A 23,563-nucleotide genomic window follows, 5' to 3' on the forward strand; every position below is an offset into this window, starting at 1 on the left:
TTTCGTGTTGATGTTCAGGGTATGAGCTGCTCAGTTTGGTTTGTGTCGAGTTTTAGGGATGACCTTTGCTCTCTCGTTTTGTGATGAGTTGAGATTCAGTCCTCATGTTTTCTTTGGTGTGTTGAGCAGTGTTTTGAGGACAGACTATTTAGTTTTGTTTTGCATTAAGTCGTTCTATCTTGTATTGGGACGAGTTGTGTTCTGCAGATGTGCCGTTCTGTCCCTTATTGGGGTGTGTTTTGTTCTGAAGGTTCCTTATTGGGGTGAGTTGCTTTCTTAAGACGGATTGTTCTGTTCTGTATTGGGGTGAGTTGCTTTCTTAAGACGGATTGTTCTGTTCTGTGTTGGGATGAGTTGCTTTCTTAAGACGGATTGTTCTGTTCTGTACTGGGGTGAGTTGCTTTCTTAAGACGGATTGTTCTGTTCTGTGTTGGGATGAGTTGCTTTCTTAAGACGGATTGTTCTGTTCTGTACTGGGGTGAGTTGCTTTCTTAAGACGGATTGTTCTGTTCTGTACTGGGGTGAGTTGCTTTCTTAAGACGGATTGTTCTGTTCTGTACTGGGGTGAGTTGTGTTCTGAGAGACAAGTTGTTCTGACTCGTTTTGAGATGAGTTGTTCTGTTTCATTTCCCTCTGAGGATTCATAGTCTCTTGACGTGCTGCTGACTCATGACAGTCAGTGACATGAGCACTGGTGCAGCCCACACACACGCGCGCGTACACACACACACACACACACACATACAGAGAGAGAGAGAGCGGGAGAGAGATAACTCTTCAGTTTATGAGGGAGCAGGTTACATAAAGTCAAATTCTGTTTATGTAAGCTAAACATGATACTTCAAGTACTCTCACAGTACAAGCAGTCATTCCAAACACCAGCATTTTACTTGTGTTTGACGGTCATTTGAAACAAACGTGGACCCCTGTCCTGCTCTTTTATGCCTCCCCTGTGAGAAGTAGCTCCGTAATATCAATAAAATGAAGTGTTTCCTCCATGAACAGGCAAATCAAATAGCAGTTTCTATCTTTTATAACCACAGCACTTTCTGTTTCCTCGACCACATTTCCGACGTTCGTTCCTCGCAGATGCCTGAAGTTGATGATTCACGTCTCGTGTCGGTTACCATGCTCTTAGGGAACGATTAATCTGCAGGTAGGTTCTGCAGGGCAAATTGCTCGGATTATGGATGACTCACCTCGCAAAACTCAAATGTACAGATGAAATATTTCCCAAGCGTTTGTCCACCGTTTACGCTCGGCTGTTTACAGAGCTTAGCAGTAACAGCTTCTTTTTCTCTCAATATGTCGTGCTTAGAGTATTGTTTGTGTTGTGTGGTTAAGGGTGATTGGCTGCCAAAAAAAAAAACAAAAAAAAAAAAAAAACTTGCACTGGCAACATTTCAAGACTTATGGAAAGGCAAACACAGACAGTACACAACCTTACAGTCTTCTCTCTGAGGAGAAAATGCATATGTGTGTATGTTGGAGTTGTCTGCCTGCCTTCTGTTTTGGCCACCCCATGCAAATGAAGCGCTTAGCCTTGAGCGATCGTGAAGAATGCTGCACAAAAGCCTGCTGAGGACAGAAAGCTGCTTTTTTCACACTGTCGTGACTAAACTTGGAGCCTTCTGATTGGAAGATACATACACACACACACACACTCTCTCATAGCCCTGACTTATGTGTGTCTCTGCATGACAGAAGAAACATCTGGAAGCTAACTGGAGCACGAGAGACACTGTGTGTCATCAATAGGGTTTAGGTGTCAAGGAAAACAGAAGCGTCTCTGAAACAAACACAAAGCGCGACCTCATTAAATATTCATGAAGCTTCGGCAACCTGTTGCTTTGGTTTCGTGTCTGGGGACCTTTAGCGATGTAGAGACAACAAACTCTCAGAAATTACAGAAATTATACACCCAGGACATCATAATTATCTTCTTTCTAACTCTTCCTTGGCATGGTCTCCCTGCACTTCCCCTATCTCTCTGTCTCTCTCTCTCTCCCTCTCTCCCTCTCTCTCTATCTCTCTCTGCTTCTCATGAATTACCACTCGTGTAATTAGCTGTCAAGTAGTCCCCTAAGTTCCAGTGAAGCTCAGCACATTGATCCGCATGCATCTCTGCTACGTTTGTTCCCGCGCCGCTTTCTAGGCCAACAACATACGTGATGTCTCAGTACAAATTAAACTCTCTCACACACATTTTATGAATCGTACTTGGACTTGGAGCTCAAAATCCCTAAACTCTCTGAAAGCGGAAGTAGTAATTTCATTATGTTTGATAAATTAAAAAAAAAAAAAAAAGTCTCTGAAGATGATGTCTTATGCGTCATAGACTGACGAGAAAAACTATGGTCTATGGGAAGCGTTGTAGTCCGGATCAGATGACTGTTCGGGTTTTGACCCATATACTGGGCTTATGAGCTGACGGGCCTGATATTCAGCGGTGGTTCTGTGGACACCCTGCTGTGTCATTAGAGTCAGAGTTCATTAGGCTGGAGTCTTTAGAGTGCTCTCACGCAAAACCTTCGCTGCCCTGCTTTTCAGCCGACGCTATGGTAACAGCACTGTTGTGCTCTTACACTAAATATCCATTTTGATTCTGGGAATTGCACACGGATGGTTTGGACCTCAGCCTGTAATCAAGGGCTGTAGTGTTTTGTTTTCTTTCTTTTTGTTTTGGATTTTTTTTCTTTCTTTCTTTCTTTCTTTCTTATTCAATGGTATGACATCTAAGAAAAAAATATGTATTGTGTTAGGGGGCCTTGTTTGAGTTCGAGTTTTTATGTACAATGGTGGAAAGAGAGGACATGTTGAATAGTATATCTTTGCTGTATTAGCTGCATAGCAGAGTGTTAGGCAATAGAAACCTGATTCTTACTTTGCGGCTGTTCCTTGCTTTGACGGGAATATGGAACACGAGGAGCAATGTTAATTGGCTAAAAGGAATCTGTAACAAGAATGTTTCTGAAATGTTTCGTAACCCCTTACTCAATACTCAACAATCAGTCACTTTTTCTAGAGAAACATTTTGTCTTGCAATGGTATGACTGGTTTTTCTTGAACGGAAATGTCCTTCTTATTTCTCTTTAATGTCCCACTTACAAGTCTTCTCACTGAGTTTTCTCTTTTTCCATTAATCTTTTTATGCTCTAACCTTTTCTCTCGCTCTCTCTCTCTCTCTCTCTCTCTCTCTCTCTCACACTCTCTCTCTCTCTCACTCTCCCACTCGCGCTCTCTCTTGCGCTCAGATCATTTGAGTTCTGGGCTTTAGCTGTGTGAGTTTGGGTTTAGGAGAGTTAGGCTGGTCTTCAGGTGTGTGAGTTTGGATTTAAGTGAGTTAGGGTGGTCTTCAGGTGTGTTAGGCTGGGCTTCAGCTGTGTGAGTTTGGGTTTAGGAGAGTTAGGCTGGTCTTCAGGTGTGTGAGTTTGGGTTTAGGAGAGTTAGGCTGGTCTTCAGGTGTGTGAGTTTGGGTTTAGGTGAGTTAGGGTGGTCTTCAGGTGCATTAGGCTGGTCTTCAGCTGTGTGAGTTTGAGTTTAGGTGGGTTAAGCTGGTCTTCAGGTGTGTGAGTTTGGGTTTAGGTGAGTTAGGGTGGTCTTCAGGTGTGTTAGGCTGGGCTTCAGCTGTGTGAGTTTGGGTTTAGGAGAGTTAGGCTGGCCTTCAGGTGTGTGAGTTTGGGTTTGGGTGAGTTAGGGTGGTCTTCAGGTGCATTAGGCTGGTCTTCAGCTGTGTGAGTTTGGGTTTAGGTGGGTTAATCTGGGCTTCAGCTGTGTGAGTTTGGGTTTAGGTGGGTTAAGCTGGGCTTCATGTGTGTGAGTTTGGGTTTAGGTGTGTTAGGCTGGTCTTCAGGTGTGTGAGTTTGGGTTTAGGTGTGTTAGGCTGGTCTTCAGCTGTGTGAGTTTGGGTTTAGGTGGGTTAAGCTGGGCTTCATGTGTGTGAGTTTGGGTTTAGGTGTGTTAGGCTGGTCTTCAGCTGTGTGAGTTTGGGTTTAGGTGGGTTAAGCTGGGCTTCATGTGTGTGAGTTTGGGTTTAGGTGTGTTAGGCTGGGCTTCAGCTGTGTGAGTTTGGGTTTAGGTGTGTTAGGCTGGGCTTCAGGTGTGTGAGTTTGGGTTTAGGTGTGTTAGGCTGGTCTTCAGGTGTGTGAGTTTGGGTTTAGGTGTGTTAGGCTGGGCTTTATGTGTGTGAGTTTGGGTTTAGGTGTGTTAGGCTGGTCTTCATGTGTGTGAGTTTGGGTTTAGGTGTGTTAGGCTGGTCTTCATGTGTGTGAGTTTGGGTTTAGGTGTGTTAGGCTGGTCTTCAGGTGTGTGAGTTTGGGTTTAGATGTGTTAGGCTGGGCTTCAGGTGTGTGAGTTTGGGTTTAGGTGTGTTAATCTGGTCTTCAGGTGTGTGAGTTTGGGTTTAGGTGTGTTAGGCTGGGCTTCATGTGTGTGAGTTTGGGTTTAGGTGGGTTAGGCTGGGTTTCATGTGTGTGAGTTTGGGTTTAGGTGGGTTAGGCTGGGTTTCATGTGTGTGAGTTTGGGTTTAGGTGTGTTAGGCTGGTCTTCAGGTGTGTGAGTTTGGGTTTGGGTGTGTTAGGCTGGGCTTCATGTGTGTGAGTTTGGGTTTAGGTGTGTTAGGCTGGTCTTCAGGTGTGTGATTTTGGGTTTAGGTGTGTTAGGCTGGTCTTCAGGTGTGTGAGTTTGGGTTTAGGTGTGTTAGGCTGGTCTTCAGGTGTGTGAGTTTGGGTTTAGGTGGGTTAGGCTGGGTTTCATGTGTGTGAGTTTGGGTTTAGGTGTGTTAGGCTGGTCTTCAGGTGGCTGCCGTTGGGGTTAAGTGAGTTGTACTAGGTTTAGAGGCGTTGTGTTTAGGTGAACTGGGTATGGCTGGATTTGAGTGGTTTGGGCTGGACTGGATGAGATAGGGTTTAAGTGTGTTGGTTTAGCTGTGTTTTGGTGGATTTGATGGGGCATTTGTGGGTGCCGCAGGATTAGGCTGGGTTAGATGGGTTTTGTTGGATTAGGCTGGAGTGGGTTTAAGTTGGTTGTGTTGAGTTGAGTTAGACTGGGTCTAGGTGGGCTGAACTGAGTTCAGGAGAGTTTCAGTAGGGTTGTGATCGGGACCCATGACAGTGTTGTTCATTGCCGCTCGGTACATGTCAGACTGTGATGTATGACCACATACCTAACCTCAATTGCTATGATATGTCCTTCACTCAGAGAGAATCACAACTGCTCAGTCTTAAAAATCTGAAATCATATTTTTCCATCCTCTCTCTCTCTCTCTCTCTCTCCCTCTCTCTCTCTCTCTCTCTCTCTCTCTCTCTCAGAGTTAGGGAAACTGAGGTAAGGTATGTGGTGAAGTATGTGCTATGTACTGTTCCCACTTTGTTCCCTCGTCTGCTGGTTGAAGCCGGAGTATTGCATCTCACTGCTGTGTGTCCACATCCCTGGTTCCCCCCGACGCCACGGGGTGTGTGTGTGTGTGTCTAGAGCTTCTACTCAGGAGTGCTGCGGAGCAAATCACTTTAGAGAATAGCAGACCTGCAGTTCAACGAGAAACTACAGTCTGCAGCTATATGTCCAGATTCCTCCCTAACAATCCAAAAATTAGACTCGTTTTTGACGTAAGCCTGCTTCGACAAAGACACAGCCGCTTAAACTCGCCGAGGGATATACTGTGTTGTTATTATATGATACGATCAGTTCATTTGTTATCTCCTCACTTTGGCCGTATACTAGACGAAAATGTGACATTCCAGTTGTCCTGCAGAGGTTACCAGGCTTGTAATTTTCCACTGGCTACTGGAAACAATAAAGATGAGCTCACGGTTGTGTGCGCAGAGTCGCTCTGTAAACGCTGAGGGTTTGGATTGTCCGGGTTAATCAGCAATAATGAAATAAAAGCATTAGAGCACAGCACATGAGCTTTCTGTGAAAACAAACGGCTTCGCAGTGAATGAGAAAAAGAAAAAAAAAAAAAAGAAACAAAACAAAAGAGAAAAAAGTCTTATCAAATCGCCTCGGATAAATACTTGTGACAACTTGTTTCATCTGACCCAAGTTTTCATGGTTAATAACTAAATGACAGACATTACTCGAGAAAAACAAACAGACTGGAGAAAAAAACGTGCCTTTTCAAATCCGCTCACTGAGGTTCTGGGGAGTGTCACGGTTGGATCTGGAGAGCTGCTCGTGGCACGTTTTTAGGTGCCATCAGCTCACGTTCGGTCTCTGTTTTTCCGAATCTGGTGCGGTTCTCTTGAATCGAGACACCTGTAGGATGTTTACAGTGGGGTGGGGGTAGGGGGGGGGGTGCATTGTCTTTTGGAGCAGTCTCATTGCATGCTCATTGGTGGACCACACAGTCATTCTTGGTTGTCATAGATAAGGCGTCTGCTTCTCTAGATAAGTCACTCGACAGCTGTGATTTGAGGAACAACAGGTTTCTCTCCTCTTCTCTTCTCCTCTCCTTTGCCCCCCCCCCATCTCCCACTCCCTCTCTCTCTCTCTCTCTCTCTCTCTCTCTCTCTCTCTCTCTCTCTTTCTCTCTCTCGCTATCCCTTTCTTTCCACGACTGACAGTGCCTGCTTTGAGCATGCTCAGTGGGGTCTCCGTTAAGCGGCTGTGTGCTTTTGTTGTCTCTGCACTGCTCATCCTTGTGCCTGCAGAATGCCCCCCTCATCTCCTCTCCCCCCCTCCCCCCTCTCCCCTCCCCTCCCCCCGTTTATCTCCCTCCCCCCTCTCTCCATCTCCATGCTCTCTCTCTCTCTCTCTCTCTCTCTCTCTCTCTCTCTCTCACTCTTCCATCGCGCAGTAGCCTGCCTATGCTGTGCTGATGTTATGTGATGTGATGCGTGCGTGGTGGAGAGCTCCAGTGAACACCAGGTGCTACAAGCCCTTTACCTAGAGCAGTGGTATCTAGAGCAGGCTCTGGGGTCCAGTTTTCCTCTCCCTCCAACCTCCTCGAAACCTCCAAGCTTCTTCTAGACCTCTCAAGCAGACTGCCAGGAGTGTGTGTATCCACGTTGCTCTTCGTGTCTCTCTCCTTCTCCTCAGATCAGAGAGTAAAATCTCCCGTCTGGCTCAGAGACTCGGTCAGAAGCAGAGTGATGCGCTGATTAAGGACTTTAGACCACTCTACTTCTTCCCTGGTTCTGCTGGCAGCTCTCAGAGTCTGGACAGGTAAGGTGTCTTCATCTCTCTGCTCCACTCTGGAGGACCAGAACGTTCGAGGGCTTCACAACAGGTGTTCTGCCTGTGTTCAGTGCTTTTTCTGTCTCCTGCTCTCTCTCCCTTTCTCTCTCTCTCTCCTTCTCTCTCTCCTTCTCTCTCTCTTTCTTTCTATCTATCTATCTATCTATTTATCTATCTATCTATCTATCTATCTATCTATCTATCTATCTATCTATCTATCTATCTATCTATCTATCTATCTATCTCTCTATCTATCTATCGCTCTCTCTGTTTCGTGGTGTGTTTCTCCCTGTCTGGTGCTGATACTGATCCTGTGCTGTCGGCATGCCAAAGTACCGCTTTGGAACTAAGAATTTTGCCCAGTAATTTTCCTGTCTTATTTATGTAATTGAATGGTAAGCATAACCTTATCTGGGAGTCAGCCGGGTTCCTGTGCGATGCCGCCTGGTTCGGTGCGTCGTGCGGTGCCTGGAGTCAGAGTGGAGAACATTATTATTAGTGCTTTGAGTGGGTGGGTAGATTTCTCCAGAACTTGGCGCAAGGCGTAAATGCAGGTCATTTTTTTAATGTTAAGTCTCGTAGAGAGCACACACACACACACACACACACACACACACAAGCGTGAAAATATCTTACATGCTCTCATTTGTGAGATTTTTTTTTTTCTTTTGAGTGGGTGTTGTTGTTGTTGTTGTTGTTTTAAATGTTTGCTTGTTTTATCTTTGTGAATGAGGACACATTGAGACTGGTGTCGCTTTGCTGGGATTTTGTATTTTTCTGAATGACTGATGCTTTCTCGTACTTCAGCCTTATGTAACGTGACATGACAAATAAAGTCAAACTGAAATTTGGAAAATGTTACATTGTCAAATTTTTTTGGAGACATTGTGAATCCCAGATTAAAGTATTATGTGCTTTCTAATGTTTTCTGTAGTGTTTATGTATTGTTATGTAACGATATTAGAACAGTATGCTCAAATAACCCCTGAATCTAAGTCACGTCACATCATCTCCATCAATACCCCTCACATCTGTCTCTCCTTCCTCTAGCATCAGCCCTGTCACATTCATCGTTTTCTGCCTTTCTTTCACAATGACAGGGGTTGTTTTGTTTTGGTGCATTTCTTCTCTCTGTGCAGTTGTGTCCAGACGTGCATTTGATACCGCAGTAAATGTGTGTTGTAAACAGTTTTGTGTCGAGTGGGGAAATTTGCCTGGTTTTACTGCAGACAGAGACGTATAGCAGCTGCATTGATTGGTCCGTGATCACATTAAGAAACAAATTAAAATCTTTGAGGAATCCCTCTGAGTCCACACGGAGACAAAAACACAGACAAAAGAGCCAGTGTCTGGCTGTCACGTTAAATAAAACAGAATTTTATCTGTCCCTCCAATCATATGAGTGTTGATTTTCAAATATGATGTGTTTTATAATACATCTCTATTGATCGCCCCTTGTCATTATTGTCATTTTGGCAAACATGTCATTTTAGTACTCTGTTCATCCAGGGGAGAGCATAGCTATCAATAAAATATGTCAAAAAATGTTAACCCGTGTCTTCAGTCTGGAGTCCTGTTGACAGTTCCTAATCTCAGTGTGTATTGAGAGAAAGCTTTTAGTCACTTTATGGGGTATTTGATTTGTTCTGTCGTGTCTCTGGGGTGTTATTGCTGGGTACTCATGTTTGTCAGGGAGATCAGTCACATTCACATATTTAGAGTGTTCATCATTCAGCACACACTGGGAAACAAGGAAACATGGATCTCATCGAAATGCTAACCCTATGGTGTCATCATGTCTCTCTCTCTCTCCTCTCCTCTCCTCTCCTCTCCTCTCCTCTCCTCTTTTCCTCCTTCCGTCTCCTCTCCTCTCCTCTCCTCTCCTCTTTTCCTCCTTCCCTCTCCTCTTTTCTTTTCCTCCTGTCCTCTCCTCTCCTCTCCTCTCCCCTCCTCTCCTCTCCTCTCCTCTCCTCTTTTCCTCCTTCTGTCTCCTCTCCTCTCCTCTCCTCTCCTCCCCTCTCCTCTTTTCTTTTCCTCCTCTCCTCTCCTGTCCTCCCCTCTCCTCCTCCTTCCCTCTCCTCTCCTCTCCTCTCCTCTTCTCTTTTCCTCCTCTCCTCCCCTCTCGTCTCCTCTCTATAGGAATTTTCCTGTCAGTATGACCCAGCAGATGCAGAATCTTCAGCTGACCCACAGTAAGAAGGGGGCGGGCCCTGCCTCCCCGAACGCCGCCAAACGCCTCTACCGAAACCTGTCAGAGAAGTTCAAGGGCAGCCACTCCTCCTTTGAGGACGCCTACTTTTTTGGCCGCTCCGACCGAATCCGCAAAGCTTCGGTGAGTGGCCCTGGGCTTTAGGAAGCTCACGTCTGCGTGGATCATGTTTTAGCGTGGGCGGTTTGAATCAGTATTGCAGTGCTTCACTCCTTAATCTCCTTAAAACCCCTTGTCAGGCACCTTCAAATCTCATTTCTTCCGTCAATTCGGGTCTCAAACATCCGCACCATTTGAGTCTGGTGTGAGTCAGGACCAGCTTAGACATGGGCCCCACGAGGCCTGGACTTAGGAAATACTGCATACTGTGTCTCTGTTGTCATTTATCTTTGTTTGCAAACATGGAAACCATAGCTACACTCATTCTATAGAATGCCTGATTGTCTTTTTTTTTGTTGTTGTTTTATACTGTGACCACAAACATTGCCATTTGCATTTATATAGCTCAGTATTGAGTGATCTTAACATTCTCTGACCTTACGTGAATTGGTGCTTTAGACTTTACAGAAAAACGACGCTTTATGTCAGTCAGTTCGCCTGTCTGTCACTGTCTGGCTCCAATCTTGGTATTTCCCCAAATGTCAGTGCTTATGTAAGACAAACTCCAGTCCTCAGGGAGTCTTATGGGGTCAATCCAATCACTCTCTCTCTCTCTCTCTCTCTCTCTCTCTCTCTCTCTCCCCCCCTCTCTCTCCATTCTACTTCACAATGGCTCAGAACACCCAAATCATAGTACAGGAATTCATGACTGAACGTGGTAATGTCATCCGATTGCTGTTTGTGCGAGATTTAAACCTCGTAAATCAGGACGAATGGCTCCAAGAAAACCAGCCGATCCAATTTACTTACATTTTGACAAAGAGTTACTCATCCAGACTGAGACAGACCACACAAGCTGACTGCGTTTGGAGGAATGATGCACTCATTCACATGGCTATCCTCAACAGCATGAAATGTCTTCAGCCGCTCCTGACTCTTTATGTGAGGGAAGAGTCCAGTTCTTATAACCTAGAGCTCACCTGAGATCCACAGGACCCCTGGTGACCCACTGAAGTCAGCAGGACAGATAGGATGAGTGCTGAAGATTATGCTGTCCTCTGTCTTTCAGAACGTCCAGAGTAATGAATCTCTGTTTGAGGACAGATAGGACGAGTGCTGAAGATTATGCTGTCCTCTGTCTTTCAGAACATCCAGAGTAATGAATCTCTGTTTGAGGACAGATAGGACGAGTGCTGAAGATTATGCTGTCCTCTGTCTTTCAGAACTTCTAGAGTAATGAATCTCTGTTTGAGGCCAGATAGGACGAGTGCTGAAGATTATGCTGTCCTCTGTCTTTCAGAACTTCCAGAGTAATGAATCTCTGTTTGAGGCCAGATAGGACGAGTGCTGAAGATTATGCTGTCCTCTGTCTTTCAGAACGTCCAGAGTAATGAATCTCTGTTTGAGGCCAGATAGGACGAGTGCTGAAGATTATGCTGTCCTCTGTCTTTCAGAACGTCCAGAGTAATGAATCTCTGTTTGAGGCCAGATAGGACGAGTGCTGAAGATTATGCTGTCCTCTGTCTTTCAGAACGTCCAGAGTAATGAATCTCTGTTTGAGGCCAGATAGGACGAGTGCTGAAGATTATGCTGTCCTCTGTCTTTCAGAACGTCCAGAGTAATGAATCTCTGTTTGAGGACAGATAAGACGAGTGCTGAAGAATAAGCTTTCCTCTGTCTTTCAGAACGTCCAGAGTAATGAATCTCTGTTTGAGGCGGTGGAGCAGCAGGACCTTGACGCCGTTCAGATCCTCTTGTTTCAGTACACGGCAGACGAGCTCGACCTTAACACCCCCAACAGCGAGGGCCTGACACCGCTGGACATCGCCATCATGACCAACAACGTGCCCATTGCCAAGCTGCTGCTGAAGGCCGGAGGGAAGGAGAGTCCGCACTGTGAGTACCCATCCGTAATGCACCCAACACACACCACAGGCCGCCACAACCCGCATTTACACGGATATCTTATTTATCAAGAGTCAAGTCAAAGCTTCATCTCTCTCTCTCTCTCTCTCTCTCTCTCTCTCTTTCCCTCTGTCTCTCTCTCTCTCTCTCTCTCTTTCCCTCTGTCTCTGTCATATTTAGAAAATAGAGAGTGCTATCAACTGACCTCATCTCTCTCAAACTCACTCCACCCTCCCTCTCTCTCTCTCTCTCTCTCTCTCTCTCTCTCTCTCTCTCTCTCTCCCTCTCTCTCTCCCTCTCTCTCCCTCTCTCTCTTGCTTTCTCTCTCCCTCTCGCTGTGTGCATGTGTAAAGCACTGTTATGAATTTCATTTTCAGTGGTAAATTGGGCATTTTACATTCGGTGTGAGCCGTCAGTCTGCAGATGTTTAGCAGAAGCTTTGCTAATTAGCTTAATTGTTTGTGATGAAAAGCAGCGTAAACATTTCCAGAGAGCGCAAGACACTTGGCATCGACCTGTAAAAGACGATAGTGATATTCATATCAGCGACACTGAAACTTTCCGTCAAAGCTTTCCGTCACACCTGGCAGAAAACTCCACATTACTGTCACACGCTTAAAACCACAAATACTCTTATCAAAATAACCAGCCTGACCATCATTATTGTATTAACTTTGCCTCTTTGTTATCCCTGTCATTGGGAACATATCTATTAAGAGAGTGTAAAGGCTCTGGTTAGTGGAATCAGCTGCTGAAAGACCCTGATTGAATGGTACAGCGGATATGAACGTTGTAGTCTGTCGTAAGAGGGTACAGGTATTGTTTGGAACAGGGCAATCGAGGCGATGAAATGCGTGGCGTGAAGTGTTGGCGTAAATACAGACGAGAGAGGATCCAGCCCACACAGACAGGAGCTACACTTTTACCCGTGCTCTCTCTCTCTCTCTCTCTCGCTCTCTCTCTCTCTCTCTCTCTCTCTCTCTCTCTCTCTCTCTCTCGCTCTCTCTCTCTCTCTCTTTCTCTCTCGCTCTCTCTCTCTCTCGCTCTCTTTCTCTCTCACTCTCTTTCTCTTTCTCTTTCTCTCTCGCTCTCTCTCTCTGTCTCTTGCTCTCTCTCTATCTTTCTCTCTCTCTCTCTCTCGCTCTCTCTCTCTCTCTCTTTCTCTCTCGCTCTCTCTCTCTCTCGCTCTCTTTCTCTCTCACTCTCTTTCTCTTTCTCTTTCTCTCTCGCTCTCTCTCTCTGTCTCTTGCTCTCTCTCTATCTTTCTCTCTCGCTCTCTCTCACTCTCTTTTTCTCGCTCTCTCTCTCGCTCTCTTTCTCTCGCTCTCTCTCTCGCTCTCTTTCTCTCGCTCTCTCTCTCTCTCTCTCCAGTCAATAGTGTATTCAGATCTTTACTCTGCTGGCAACAGTAGAACAGGTGTTTCTTACCTCCTACGACATTGTGGAAAAAAAAAAGAACCCTTCACCACAGGGAGTTCAGGGATTGAATCTGTCTGTGTCTGGGGAGGGAAAAAAAAAAGGGGGGTCTGAAAAGAGCCAGTGAACCCGCCAAAGAGCGGGGCGAACACATCTCACGACATTCCTGCCCGAAAACCTTAACAAGGTTTGTCGTTTAATGGTTTAACTTTCCCAATGATGCGTGGAACGCGTGGCAATTACGCGAAGAGATTTATTGTGCCCGGGCCGCAGTTAAATTTCGAAAAAACATCTCGCCGAGGTACAATCCGATCCTTGTAAACAAACAGAAAATAAACATTGGCCTTATTTTCCTTTTGCCGGCTTCTCTGCATTATATTAATGTCAGTCTAGAAGAGCCCAGTAAATCAGCCCGTGTGACGCCTGACAGTTTTGGAGGGCCAGTCCCGGCTCTGAGCCGAGCTGTGTTTATGGACCTTACTTGAGGCCCCAGAAAACCTATATTTAGGTCATTCCCAGAGAGCCAACAATACCAACTGTGTGCATCGGTGCGCTATCGACAGACTTGCCCATTAATTTATAGTTTGTTCAATGAACCACACAGAGTGGCACACATGTCAGTCTTCAGAGCACAGGAAATTACACCTCAAGGTGGCTAATATCGCTAGCAACTTTTCCACTGTGGACTACAGACACCCCCCCCCCCCCCAACCCCCCATATAAGGCTCTCTCTCTTTCTCTCTCTCATGGTCTCTCTCTCTCTCTCTCTCTCTCTCTCTCTCTCTTTCTCTCTCTCTCTCTCTCTCTCTCTCTCTCTCTCTCTCTCTCTTTCTCTCTCTCATAGTCTCTCTCTCTCATGGTCTTTCTCTCTCTCTCTCTCATAGTCTCTCTCTCTCCTTTTTTTTAATTGCCCCTTTTTTCAGAGTTGACAACACTTACTTTATCATCTCTCCTGGAGTGCCCCCCCCCCGTCCCCCCGGCTGGCTCAGGCCGAGTGAAAGAGGGTCTCTTCTTCAGCCACGTGTTTGTTTGTTTATTTTTCTGTCATGGTCTGTGACTAAGGCTCTGAAAGGCCATGCAGGAGCGTCTGAGAGGAGCTCAGGCCAAAGCAGGCTTCATTACGCCATGACAAGTCTATAGGGCTGGACACCGTCCTGTGTGTGTGTGTGTGCGTGTGTGTGTGTGTGTGTGTGCTGCGCTCCTGCTAAGCACCTCCTCCTCCCTAAACCTCCTCCTCAGACCCACCGACTGCATCTCTGAAACACGCTGACACACTCGACAGTGAGAAGCGGCGGTTTTATGTCAGGAAAATGACTGAAGTCATGCTTCTGCTGGTGCACTCATACTCATATCATGTGATGTGGTTTTGGAGAGCGATATAAGATTCCCAAAAGTGTTTTGTTCTTACAGTCTGTTTATGAAATGTTTTAATTTTATGAGCTAAGATCTATGAAAACACTTGAATATGAATTCATTTGTTACGGTTTTAATGAGAAAAAAAAATCCAATTTTTTCCACGGTACGTTTCAGATTTAAATTGAACGACATTATCAGTAGAGAACAGAATCAGAAGAAGAAGGGTAGCGTGAAGAAAAAAAAAAACCCTTTGAAATTCATCGTAACATTATTAGAGATGTGTGAGATTTTGATGACATAACCAACAGAGAACTACTCTGCTCAGCTTAAATGGGAGTGTGGAGATTTTAAAAGAGAGATTGCAGAGCTCTCTTAAACAAATATCAAAGAGAGAGAGAAAAAAGACAAACACAAAGCAGTATGTGAAGGTCGGGTCGAACCCCACTGCGATGGCAAAGAACACAAATACAGAAAGGGAGGATGTGACCGACCCAGGTGAACGAAAGGCACACCTGCATGTGTTCTGACTTTCATCTTTTTTATATCTCTTCTGCATGTGTCTGTGTGTGTGTGTGTGTGATTATATATGTGTCTGTGTGTGTGTGTGTGATTATATATGTCTCTGTATATATGTGTGTGTGTGTGTGTGTGTGTGTGTGTGTGTGTGTGTGTGTGTGTGTGTGTGTTTGTACAGTTGGGAGCCTGGAGAGCAGGGAGGCCCACCTGTCTGCGCTGGTACAGGAAGCCCAGAGAAGAGCCAGTGAACTGTCCACTCAGGTCATGCGAGAGAGTCTCAGTTTAGACACATCTGAAAAGGAGAAACAGCTCAAGGCCTGGGAGTGGAAATGCAAGCTCTACAAGCGCATGCGGACTGGCATTGAACACTCACGTGAGTGACCGTATTCACACCTGGGCTAGAAACGGGGACGAGGGGGAGGGGGGTGGTGGGTCAGAGAAAATCAACTGTGCAATAGGTCGGGATAAAAGGTCAGGATCGTCCAATTGGAGAACAGCAGTGGAGGACTGTCCAATAGGAGACAGGGTTGAGAGGATTCCTGCTAGAACATCCCTCTTTACCTGTGATAGTGTGTTGATGTGGGGTCAAGTTAGACAAACTGAGCAATGTAGGGGAAATTTCAAATGTCTTTTATAGTGATCTGAAGGAAACTCCTGCCGGTCCAGCTCTCTGAAGCTCTCTGTAGCGAACACAGTGTTCTGAGGCGTTCTCAGGAGCATTGGATGAGGTATCTGAAGCACTGTTAGGCAATTTTAGAAGTATCCTGATCTTTGATTTGACTGGAACGTTAACCATAATCTCCAGGGAGCTGAAGACTCTGAGCCGGTTGTGTGGAAGGCTAGCACGTCAGCGTTAGAATTGATTTCTCCTTTCATCAGGGTGTTTTGTGGGCTTTTCTCTGTAAATGCCCTCAGTGGGGGAAAAAAAAAAAGAGGTCAGAAATGAGCAGTGCTTTATCTGAGGCGCTCACAGACAATCAAGCACCTCTCAGACCCATCGGCTGGCCAGGGGGAGGTCGGAAAAAGGATTCCGCTGGAAGAAGGTTAGCGTTATAAGTGTGTATATGTGCTCAGATTTACAAATAAGCCATCAGCCGCTGCTGGCGGGAAGCCAGAATCTGGGATTACAGTCCGCGGAATGGAAACGACTGTTAGGTCACTCCCTGTCCTCAATTCACAATGCTTCTGTTATAAAGCAAACTCCTCTCCAAAAAAAAACAAACCAAAAACCAACCACCTTTCAAACTGCCAACGACGGAAACCCTTTTGACTGGCAGCAGCGGCCCGTTCATTCAGTTTTATTAATGACACACACCCTCAACGTGTTTGTTTGTCAGACCAAACCAGGCTAATGTGTGAATGAACAACACCAAGCTTTCTATAATTAGAAGCTTTTTTGTTTTGTTTTGTTTTTTTTTTTTAATTTTGTGAAGGGCAATCAAGTGTTTGATTTAATTGTGGTTTGTATTGATATGTTTACTTTTCAAATGTTTACATATATCCTCTCTCTCTCCTCTCTCTCTCTCTCTCTCTCTCTCTCTCTCTCTCTCTCTCCCTCTCTCCCCCCCTCTGTTTCTCTCAGAATAGTTGTAGTGTTGTCTAATTTTCTGTGCAGAGAAGATAATTGGTTATTTGAATGTGGTGATACTCAGAGGCAATCGTGAGTTGGAGTGTTGTTTGGAAATTAATTTTGGATTGGAGATAATTGCCTGTAGGTTTGCACAGGATGCTTGAAGAGGATTTGAATGGTGTTTTTGTGTGTGTGCTGACACCACTGTTCATCATCGTTTAGACAGTTTCATTGTCTCCCAGCAACCGGCTGCTTAAAGTCATTTTTATTCCTGATGTTCTCACACCGAAATAAAAATGACTTAAGACAAGAAAATAGTTTCAGGTATGTGTTTATTACAGCTGTGAGCTTCTCCCAACATGGGAAATGAAGTGTGTGTGTGTGTGTGTGTGTGTGTGTGTGTGTGTGTGTGTGTGTGTGTGTGTGTGAACTTGTGCTGTTTTGGACTGGCTCCAGGTTCTTTGAGATCATTTTTCACACTTAATTTTTGGAATTGGCTAATTTTGGTACAGTGAAGGCATCGTCAGTGTTGGTGCTTGCTGTGATTGCCACGCTTGCGAAGCCTTTTTAAAATGTGACTGTTTGGCATGAATTGTGTTTTGCTTGGGGGTTTTTTTCCAGGTGTGCCTGATGCTCCATCTGCAGTGCGTCTGACTGTGACCAGCAGCACTTCTCTCACCGTTAGCTTTCAAGAGCCGTCCTGTCTCAATTCAGCCGTGATCACTAAATACAAAGGTTAGAGTCTCATTATCAGCATGTGTGACACACACACACACACATACACACACACACACACATGCGCATGCACACACACACATGCATACATACATACATACATATGCACACGCACACACAAAAACACACGCACACACAGACACACACACACACACACACACAAACACATGCTCGTAACCCGTTGTACCTTACTGACAGAGATCTGATTTCGGGTCTTTTCTCTGGCTGTCAGGTCTTAGTAATAAGGCATTCACAATCACCTTTTGATGGATGTGTTGGTGATGAATTCTCTTTTAAACGCTTCTCTACACCAGGACATTTCCCTCCCTGTCAAAAGCTCAGACCCTCTTTAGATCTGCTGGACGGCATTGTCAGACTCTGATGTTCGCCCATATGCTATCAGCTGGCTTTTTCTTTTTTTTTTTAATCACAGCTGTTACTGCTGCTAAATCAACTGAGCCTCATTTTGTTAATCTCTTAAAAAACACAGCTACGTTTGTTCCGTTTTGTTCTGGTTTTGGAGTTTTGTGTCTGTTACGTGTTACAATGCTAAATTTAGTTGAAACTTTGAAATCAGCCAAACAATAGATGGGACAAAGGTCAAAGGTTCAAAGTTGTAAAATAACAGTTTTTCATCAACGCGTTGCAGTTATAATTTTTTTTTTTTGCTCACGATGGTGCTTTGTTTGAGTAATCATACGGTATTTTGCAGATCATGAACAAAGCAAAATGCGATTAAAAAAAACCTGCTAATATTTTTCCATTTTATCATCTTGAGGTTTTCCTAAACAAGCGTCTTTTTAAAGCAGGCTGATTTACTGAGTTCTGATTGATCCCTCTGACATCGGAATCACAGTCTTAAAACTCCGGCTGATTCTCCGCGTGTTGTTTGTTTATGGTTTTGGTTTTGTTTTTCTGGCAGTGGAGTGGAGCTGTCTGAAGGACTTCTCTTTGTTAGCTGGAGAAATGATCCTGGAGAAACTGCAGTCTCAGAGGTGCACAATAACTGGTCTCACCACGGTAAATATCTCATCCAAATCTTCTTCACCTCGTATTTACCTGGCCTGGTGTCCATACCGCGCTAAAACCCTACTGCACACAGAACAGAGCGTTTTCCTTACTCTGTGTAATTAAGGCAAAGGCTTAGAATATATCAGTTCATATGGCTGTATCTTTGATCATATATGTGTATGTCAGTGTCGTCATAGCTGTTCATATACATGTATGTAAATACTCAGAATTTTTTTGTTTCTTTTCGGTTCTCTCAGGGACGAATGTATTATGTCCGAGTGTCAGCGTACAATATGAAAGGGTGGGGGCCGTCGGCACCATCTCAGCCTCCGTCAGCCGCTCCATCTAGTGAGTTCTCCAAGTTCTTCACCCCCGCCTGCACATGAGAGAGCAGATGTCTTTATGAAAAAGAAGAGAAGGAAGAAAGAGAGTCAGAAAGAAAGACAGAAAAAAGAAAGAAAGAAAGAAAGAAAGAAAGAGAGAGAGAAGGACACCACAGTGCAAAACTGAGGTGGCGGTCTTCAGCGGTCCTCACGGAATATTCAGCATTTGAAATTTAAACTAAAACAAAGAGGGTTCTTTTTTGTTGTTTTTTAAATGGAAAAAAAAAGATGTACTTGTATATACTGTGCAGACAACATCCTTGGGTGTAAAACCTGACCATTATGTGTCAGTCACGACCGTTTCTAACCTCCTACCTCTCCTCTCTTCTCTGGCGTTGACCTTGAGTTTGTCTTTCAAAAGCAACACAGACAGAAAGAGAAAGAGAGACAGAAAAAGAAAGAAAGAGAGAGAGAGCAAGAGAGAGAGGCCTAGTACATACAGCAGATGTGAGGAGAAGTGCGTCAGCAGAACACAAACACATCCAAGCGAAAATTACATGTAAGTGCATTGGGAACATAGCAGGAAAAAAAAAAGGTGTTTTGGAAGAAGCCCAGGTTATACAGTATGTGTATAAGGTCTGTCAAATCAGCCTGATTTTGGCCGGGCTGTCGAGGTTAACGAGAGACAATGCCCCCCATTCTTCATTTTTAATTAAAATAAAAAATATTCATTCTTTCTCTTAGTCAATGGAAGGGCTTGGACATTTTATCACGCGAGCTTACTTTACATGAAAAGCGGCAGTTTGAAAGTTCTGGTCACTGGGTTCAGCTTTTCAGTCATACAGAAGCATTCTGTAATACGGAGAATGTGGATATCTGTAGTGCTCCGAGTAGGGGCAGAATTATACAATACTGAAATATTCACTCATTCGATGGAAACTGGGAGGGACATGTTCTTATGCCTCAGAAGTCTATGGTGGTTTTTTGCGCTTAAGATGTTTTCGGTTGCTGGTTGAACTGGTCTGCCTGTCCCTCTCAGACTGGAAGGAGTGTGAAGGCCGTGACTTCAGACGACGGGGACACATTGAGGCGATGGAGCGTCTCCTCCAGCAGGTCCGGGCCACACACCAGCACTACAGCTGCGGAGGTACGTTCACCTTTCCCCCCCTTCTCTCCATGCTGGGGCTCTCCTGGGATTGACAAAATGGTTTGGCTCGCTTTGTTTGGATTACGGATTGAGGAGTGGGCCGCAGTCTGCGTACATCTTCTCGTTCTAACTTTTGTCCAAATCACTGACTAAAATATGCAGGTTTGTAAATATTTGGTATGGAAGCATGAAACGATGTGGTTGATATCTGTGAAAGAGAGATAGAGTGAAGACAGTTTCGCTTTTGTTGTGACAATGCGAAACATAATTGGTGAATGTTGTTATGTTAATCTGAGTCATGGGCCAATGTAAGTTTCTGCTAAGAGCCAATAAGTTTGATTACATGTCCCTGTTTTTTAGGAGCAGTTGCTAATGTGTTTAGATGGTTTGAGTCGGTTTGATTGTGTTTAGAGGAGCTCATGACTCCCTTTGCGTGGCATTATTCTGAAGGGAGATTATGATTTGCAATTTCCAAAACATACGCAATGGCGTTTCCTCCGTACAGCAAACACAGGGGGTCTGAAGTCTCTCCGAAATCCCCAAGAGATGAACAAACAAATGATCTCACACACACACACACACACCACACACACACCACACACACAGACACACACACACACACACACACACACACACACACATACACACACACACTCACACACACAAGCACTCACACACACACACGCATGCACACACACACACTCACACACACACACACACACTCACACACACACACACACACACACACTCACACACACACACACACACACACACACACACACACACACGCGCACACACACACACACACACAGACACTCAGACACACACATACACACACACACGCACACACAAGCACTCACACACACACAGGCACACTCGCACACACAGTCTGTCCTCCTTCAGTTTTTAAAGCTTTTTTTTTTTATGTCTGCCTGCATTTCATTCTCTCTCTTTTTCTTTTATTGTGTTTTTGTCAGTCTGTTATTGCTTTCCTCTTTCTGCCTCCTCCTCAGATCTGCTCTCTCCCTTCATCCTCCTCACATCTCTCTTAAAACCCACACTTCTTCCAGTAGATTAACTCTGTGTTAAAGTGAATTAATGAAGCGTGGTGAAAATGTTTTGACTCGTGTACGGCCGTCCAGAGAGGCATGAATGCACCTTCAGTGAAGACCCCCCACCCCACACACACACACACACACCCCCCTCCACCCCTCACCCGCCGTCCGCACCAGACCGACGTATGTATATAAATAATATTTTTAATACATTTATCCATTTTGGATTCTACACCTTTACGTGTCGAGCGTACACTGTAGCTTTGTAAATGGAGCCGGTCCAGTCGTGTGCCAACACCTCACAGAGGGAGCGGCGTGCGACGTAGCCCCTCCGCCCGAAAGCAGACGGCTCGTTTTGGCCGGGCGCCCGTTGCCCGATCCCGCGGCCCTCTGACGGGGCACAGAGAAGCCCTGTGTCCAGGCCCCGACCGTCAAGTCGGCCGCTCACAAACAGGGACTTCATTAGACAAGCGCGCACGCACACCCCCACAACAGAGAGAGAGAAAAAGAGCATCGCTCATGTTTATGAGAAAACTCTAGTGATGTCAGATAGTCGGCTGCCAGACCTTTCCCTACCGCCTCACCGGGAGAGGAATGACTTTTAATGGACGAAAGAGGGAGTTGTATACGTTGGTCGAAGTGTTTTTTAATTTCATTTAATTTATTTATTTAGTTTTATTTTAATCAGTTGGGGTGCTGAAGTGCTTGCAGCGCAAAAAATGCTGAAATCCAGAAAGCGAAGTTTGAAAGAGAAAATTCTTGCTTGCTAGACTTGAATAAGCATTGAGTACTCACGGGGATTTTGTCTGATTTTGGAGCGTTCGCGATGTAATTCACTTGCATGTCCGTCTGAGTCTCTGTGTCTCGTGTGTGTGTTTGTGTGTGTGTCTGTGTGTGTGTGAGAGACAGAGAGAGAGCGAGTTCCCTCATGCGGGACTGGCGACATATTTACCCAGTTTATTTTTGGAGAGTTAGTGTTTGAAAATAAATCTGTGAAATGAATCAGCTCTGGTACAATGACAGTACTATAAAGGACCTGTAACAGAGCTGCACTCATTTAAAGAGAGGATATCTTAATTTATGAAGTGTATATGTGGAGCTGAGAGGCTGGTCTCAGACGACGGGTGTGTGTGTGTGTGCGCGCGTGTGTGCGTGTGCGCATGTGCTGCACACAGCTCCTTGTGTTTCAGCATGAGACGCAACTTCACCCCACTCACACTCACTCACACAGACACACACACACACAGAGACGCGCGCACACACACACACACACACACACACACACGCACACACAGTGTGCCCTCCTCCACTCCGTGCTGAGCTGTGTAGGGAGGTTCTGTCAGGAGAAGTGTGGAAAGTCTAGCACTGAGGGTAATAGATGGAGCTGCTGGCCCTCGCACATGCTGAACAGCCTCTGTTCAACCATGCTAAATTACTCAGAAAATAGAGAACGCTACCACCTGACCTCCATCTCTCTCTCTCTCTGTCTCTCTCCCTCTCTCTCTCTCTCACACACACACACACATACACTCACTCCACCCTCTCTCTCTCTCTCTCTCCCCCCCCCCCCCTCTCTCTCTCTCTCACACACACTCACTCCACCTTCTCTCTCTCTGTCTCTCTCCCTCCCCCCCCCCCACCCCCCCCCCACCCCTCACTCAGATCGTTTCATGGTCACGCCGTGTGCAAACAGTAGACAGACAGATTGCCAAGTCATTAATCAAAGGCGATCCATTTTTTATTTTCATAAATGAAAAAGCATTTCTTTATTTATACGGGGTGACAGTTTGCGAGTGCAGGCGGCCAATACACTCATGTCGTATAATCCACTTGTCAAAGCCAGTTAACCTCCCGGGCTGGAAATACACACAGTCTGTGAGTGCTGACTTATCAGCACCCTCAACAGCACCTTCACTGAGACTTTCCAAACACACACACACACACACACACACAGATACACAGATACACATACACTCACCTCACACACACAGACATACACACACACACTCACTCACTCGCTCACACACACACAAACACACGCATTCCTGTCCATCATTCAACTGAATACTGGACACCACAAACAGCCACTTCAGTCTCTCTCGCTCTCTCGCTCTCTCTCTCTCTCTCTCTCTCTCTCTCCCTCTCTCTCTCTCTCTCTCTCTCTGTCTCTCTCTAACACACACACGCACGCGCACACACACACACACACACACACACAAATCTCTCTGTTGCGCAGTATAACCCAGGCTGTGAGCGGATAGTGATTTCAGTTCAGATGTATAAATACAGTCAAAATGTGTTTGGATTAACTGAGTTGTGATTCAGTTGTTTAATTCAGTACTACGGCACACTATCCATTTTTAACCTCATTCATGTGCAGAAGCTGAGAGAATCAAGACATTGTTTTAACCATCAGCAAATCCTGCCTGTGGCTACTTTTGAATGCAGCTGGGCTCTTATAGTAGCTGCTATTTAACAACTGATCTATGTTTTCAGTCAGGGGATGTTGTTGTCTCATATTTGCCAGTGAATAAAGATGTGAACATTATTGTGCAGTTTGAACACATTGTGTTTGACCTTTTTAGATTAGTGTTTTATACCGGGACAGCTTTAAGCTAACAAGGAAATATACATGCTCACACACACACACACACACACACACACCGTTGGTTTCTTGACTTGCTGAAAATCCTGAAGAGTTGACAGCGTGGAGGAGGAGAAGACTTTGGGCTGAAGTCCTTTTTGGGTTTCATAGACACGCTGTCCTTCAGGAGCCCAGTGGGACTTTATTGAATTTTTTTTTTTTGAAATGGAAAGTTCAGCCTTCTCTTTCTCTTGAGACGGAGAGGCTGGAAGCAGCGTGATTATTCCACTCTGTCTCCGTCTCTCTGACGGCCGCTTTCATGCTGTAAACAGCTCCTCAGCCAAACGAACTGTTCCGTCTGCCCTCTGTTTACACGGGGGGCAATTACGTGATGCTTAATTTCGTGAAAACAGAGACGTCTGAAGATTGGCATCGCTGAATTGTGCGGCGATATGGCTGTG

The 23,563-nt window shown here is 45.3% G+C and overlaps 1 protein-coding gene across 1 annotated transcript in view; it reads left to right on the forward strand.

Annotated features, from left to right (window-relative positions):
• Positions 1-9,331: 9,331 nt before the first annotated feature.
• The window catches only part of ankfn1a (ankyrin repeat and fibronectin type III domain containing 1a), a 28,631-nt gene continuing 14,399 nt past the window's right edge, over positions 9,332-23,563 (forward strand). The window contains exons 1-7 of the mRNA XM_030775149.1: positions 9,332-9,522; positions 11,181-11,380; positions 14,856-15,050; positions 16,869-16,982; positions 17,905-18,002; positions 18,251-18,341; positions 19,356-19,463. Of these exons, the coding sequence (XP_030631009.1) occupies positions 9,332-9,522; positions 11,181-11,380; positions 14,856-15,050; positions 16,869-16,982; positions 17,905-18,002; positions 18,251-18,341; positions 19,356-19,463 (997 nt within the window). The remainder of the gene's footprint in view (positions 9,523-11,180; positions 11,381-14,855; positions 15,051-16,868; positions 16,983-17,904; positions 18,003-18,250; positions 18,342-19,355; positions 19,464-23,563) is intronic.

The sequence above is a fragment of the Chanos chanos genome, chromosome 5 (genome assembly GCF_902362185.1).
Source record: "Chanos chanos chromosome 5, fChaCha1.1, whole genome shotgun sequence".
NCBI lineage: Eukaryota > Metazoa > Chordata > Actinopteri > Gonorynchiformes > Chanidae > Chanos > Chanos chanos.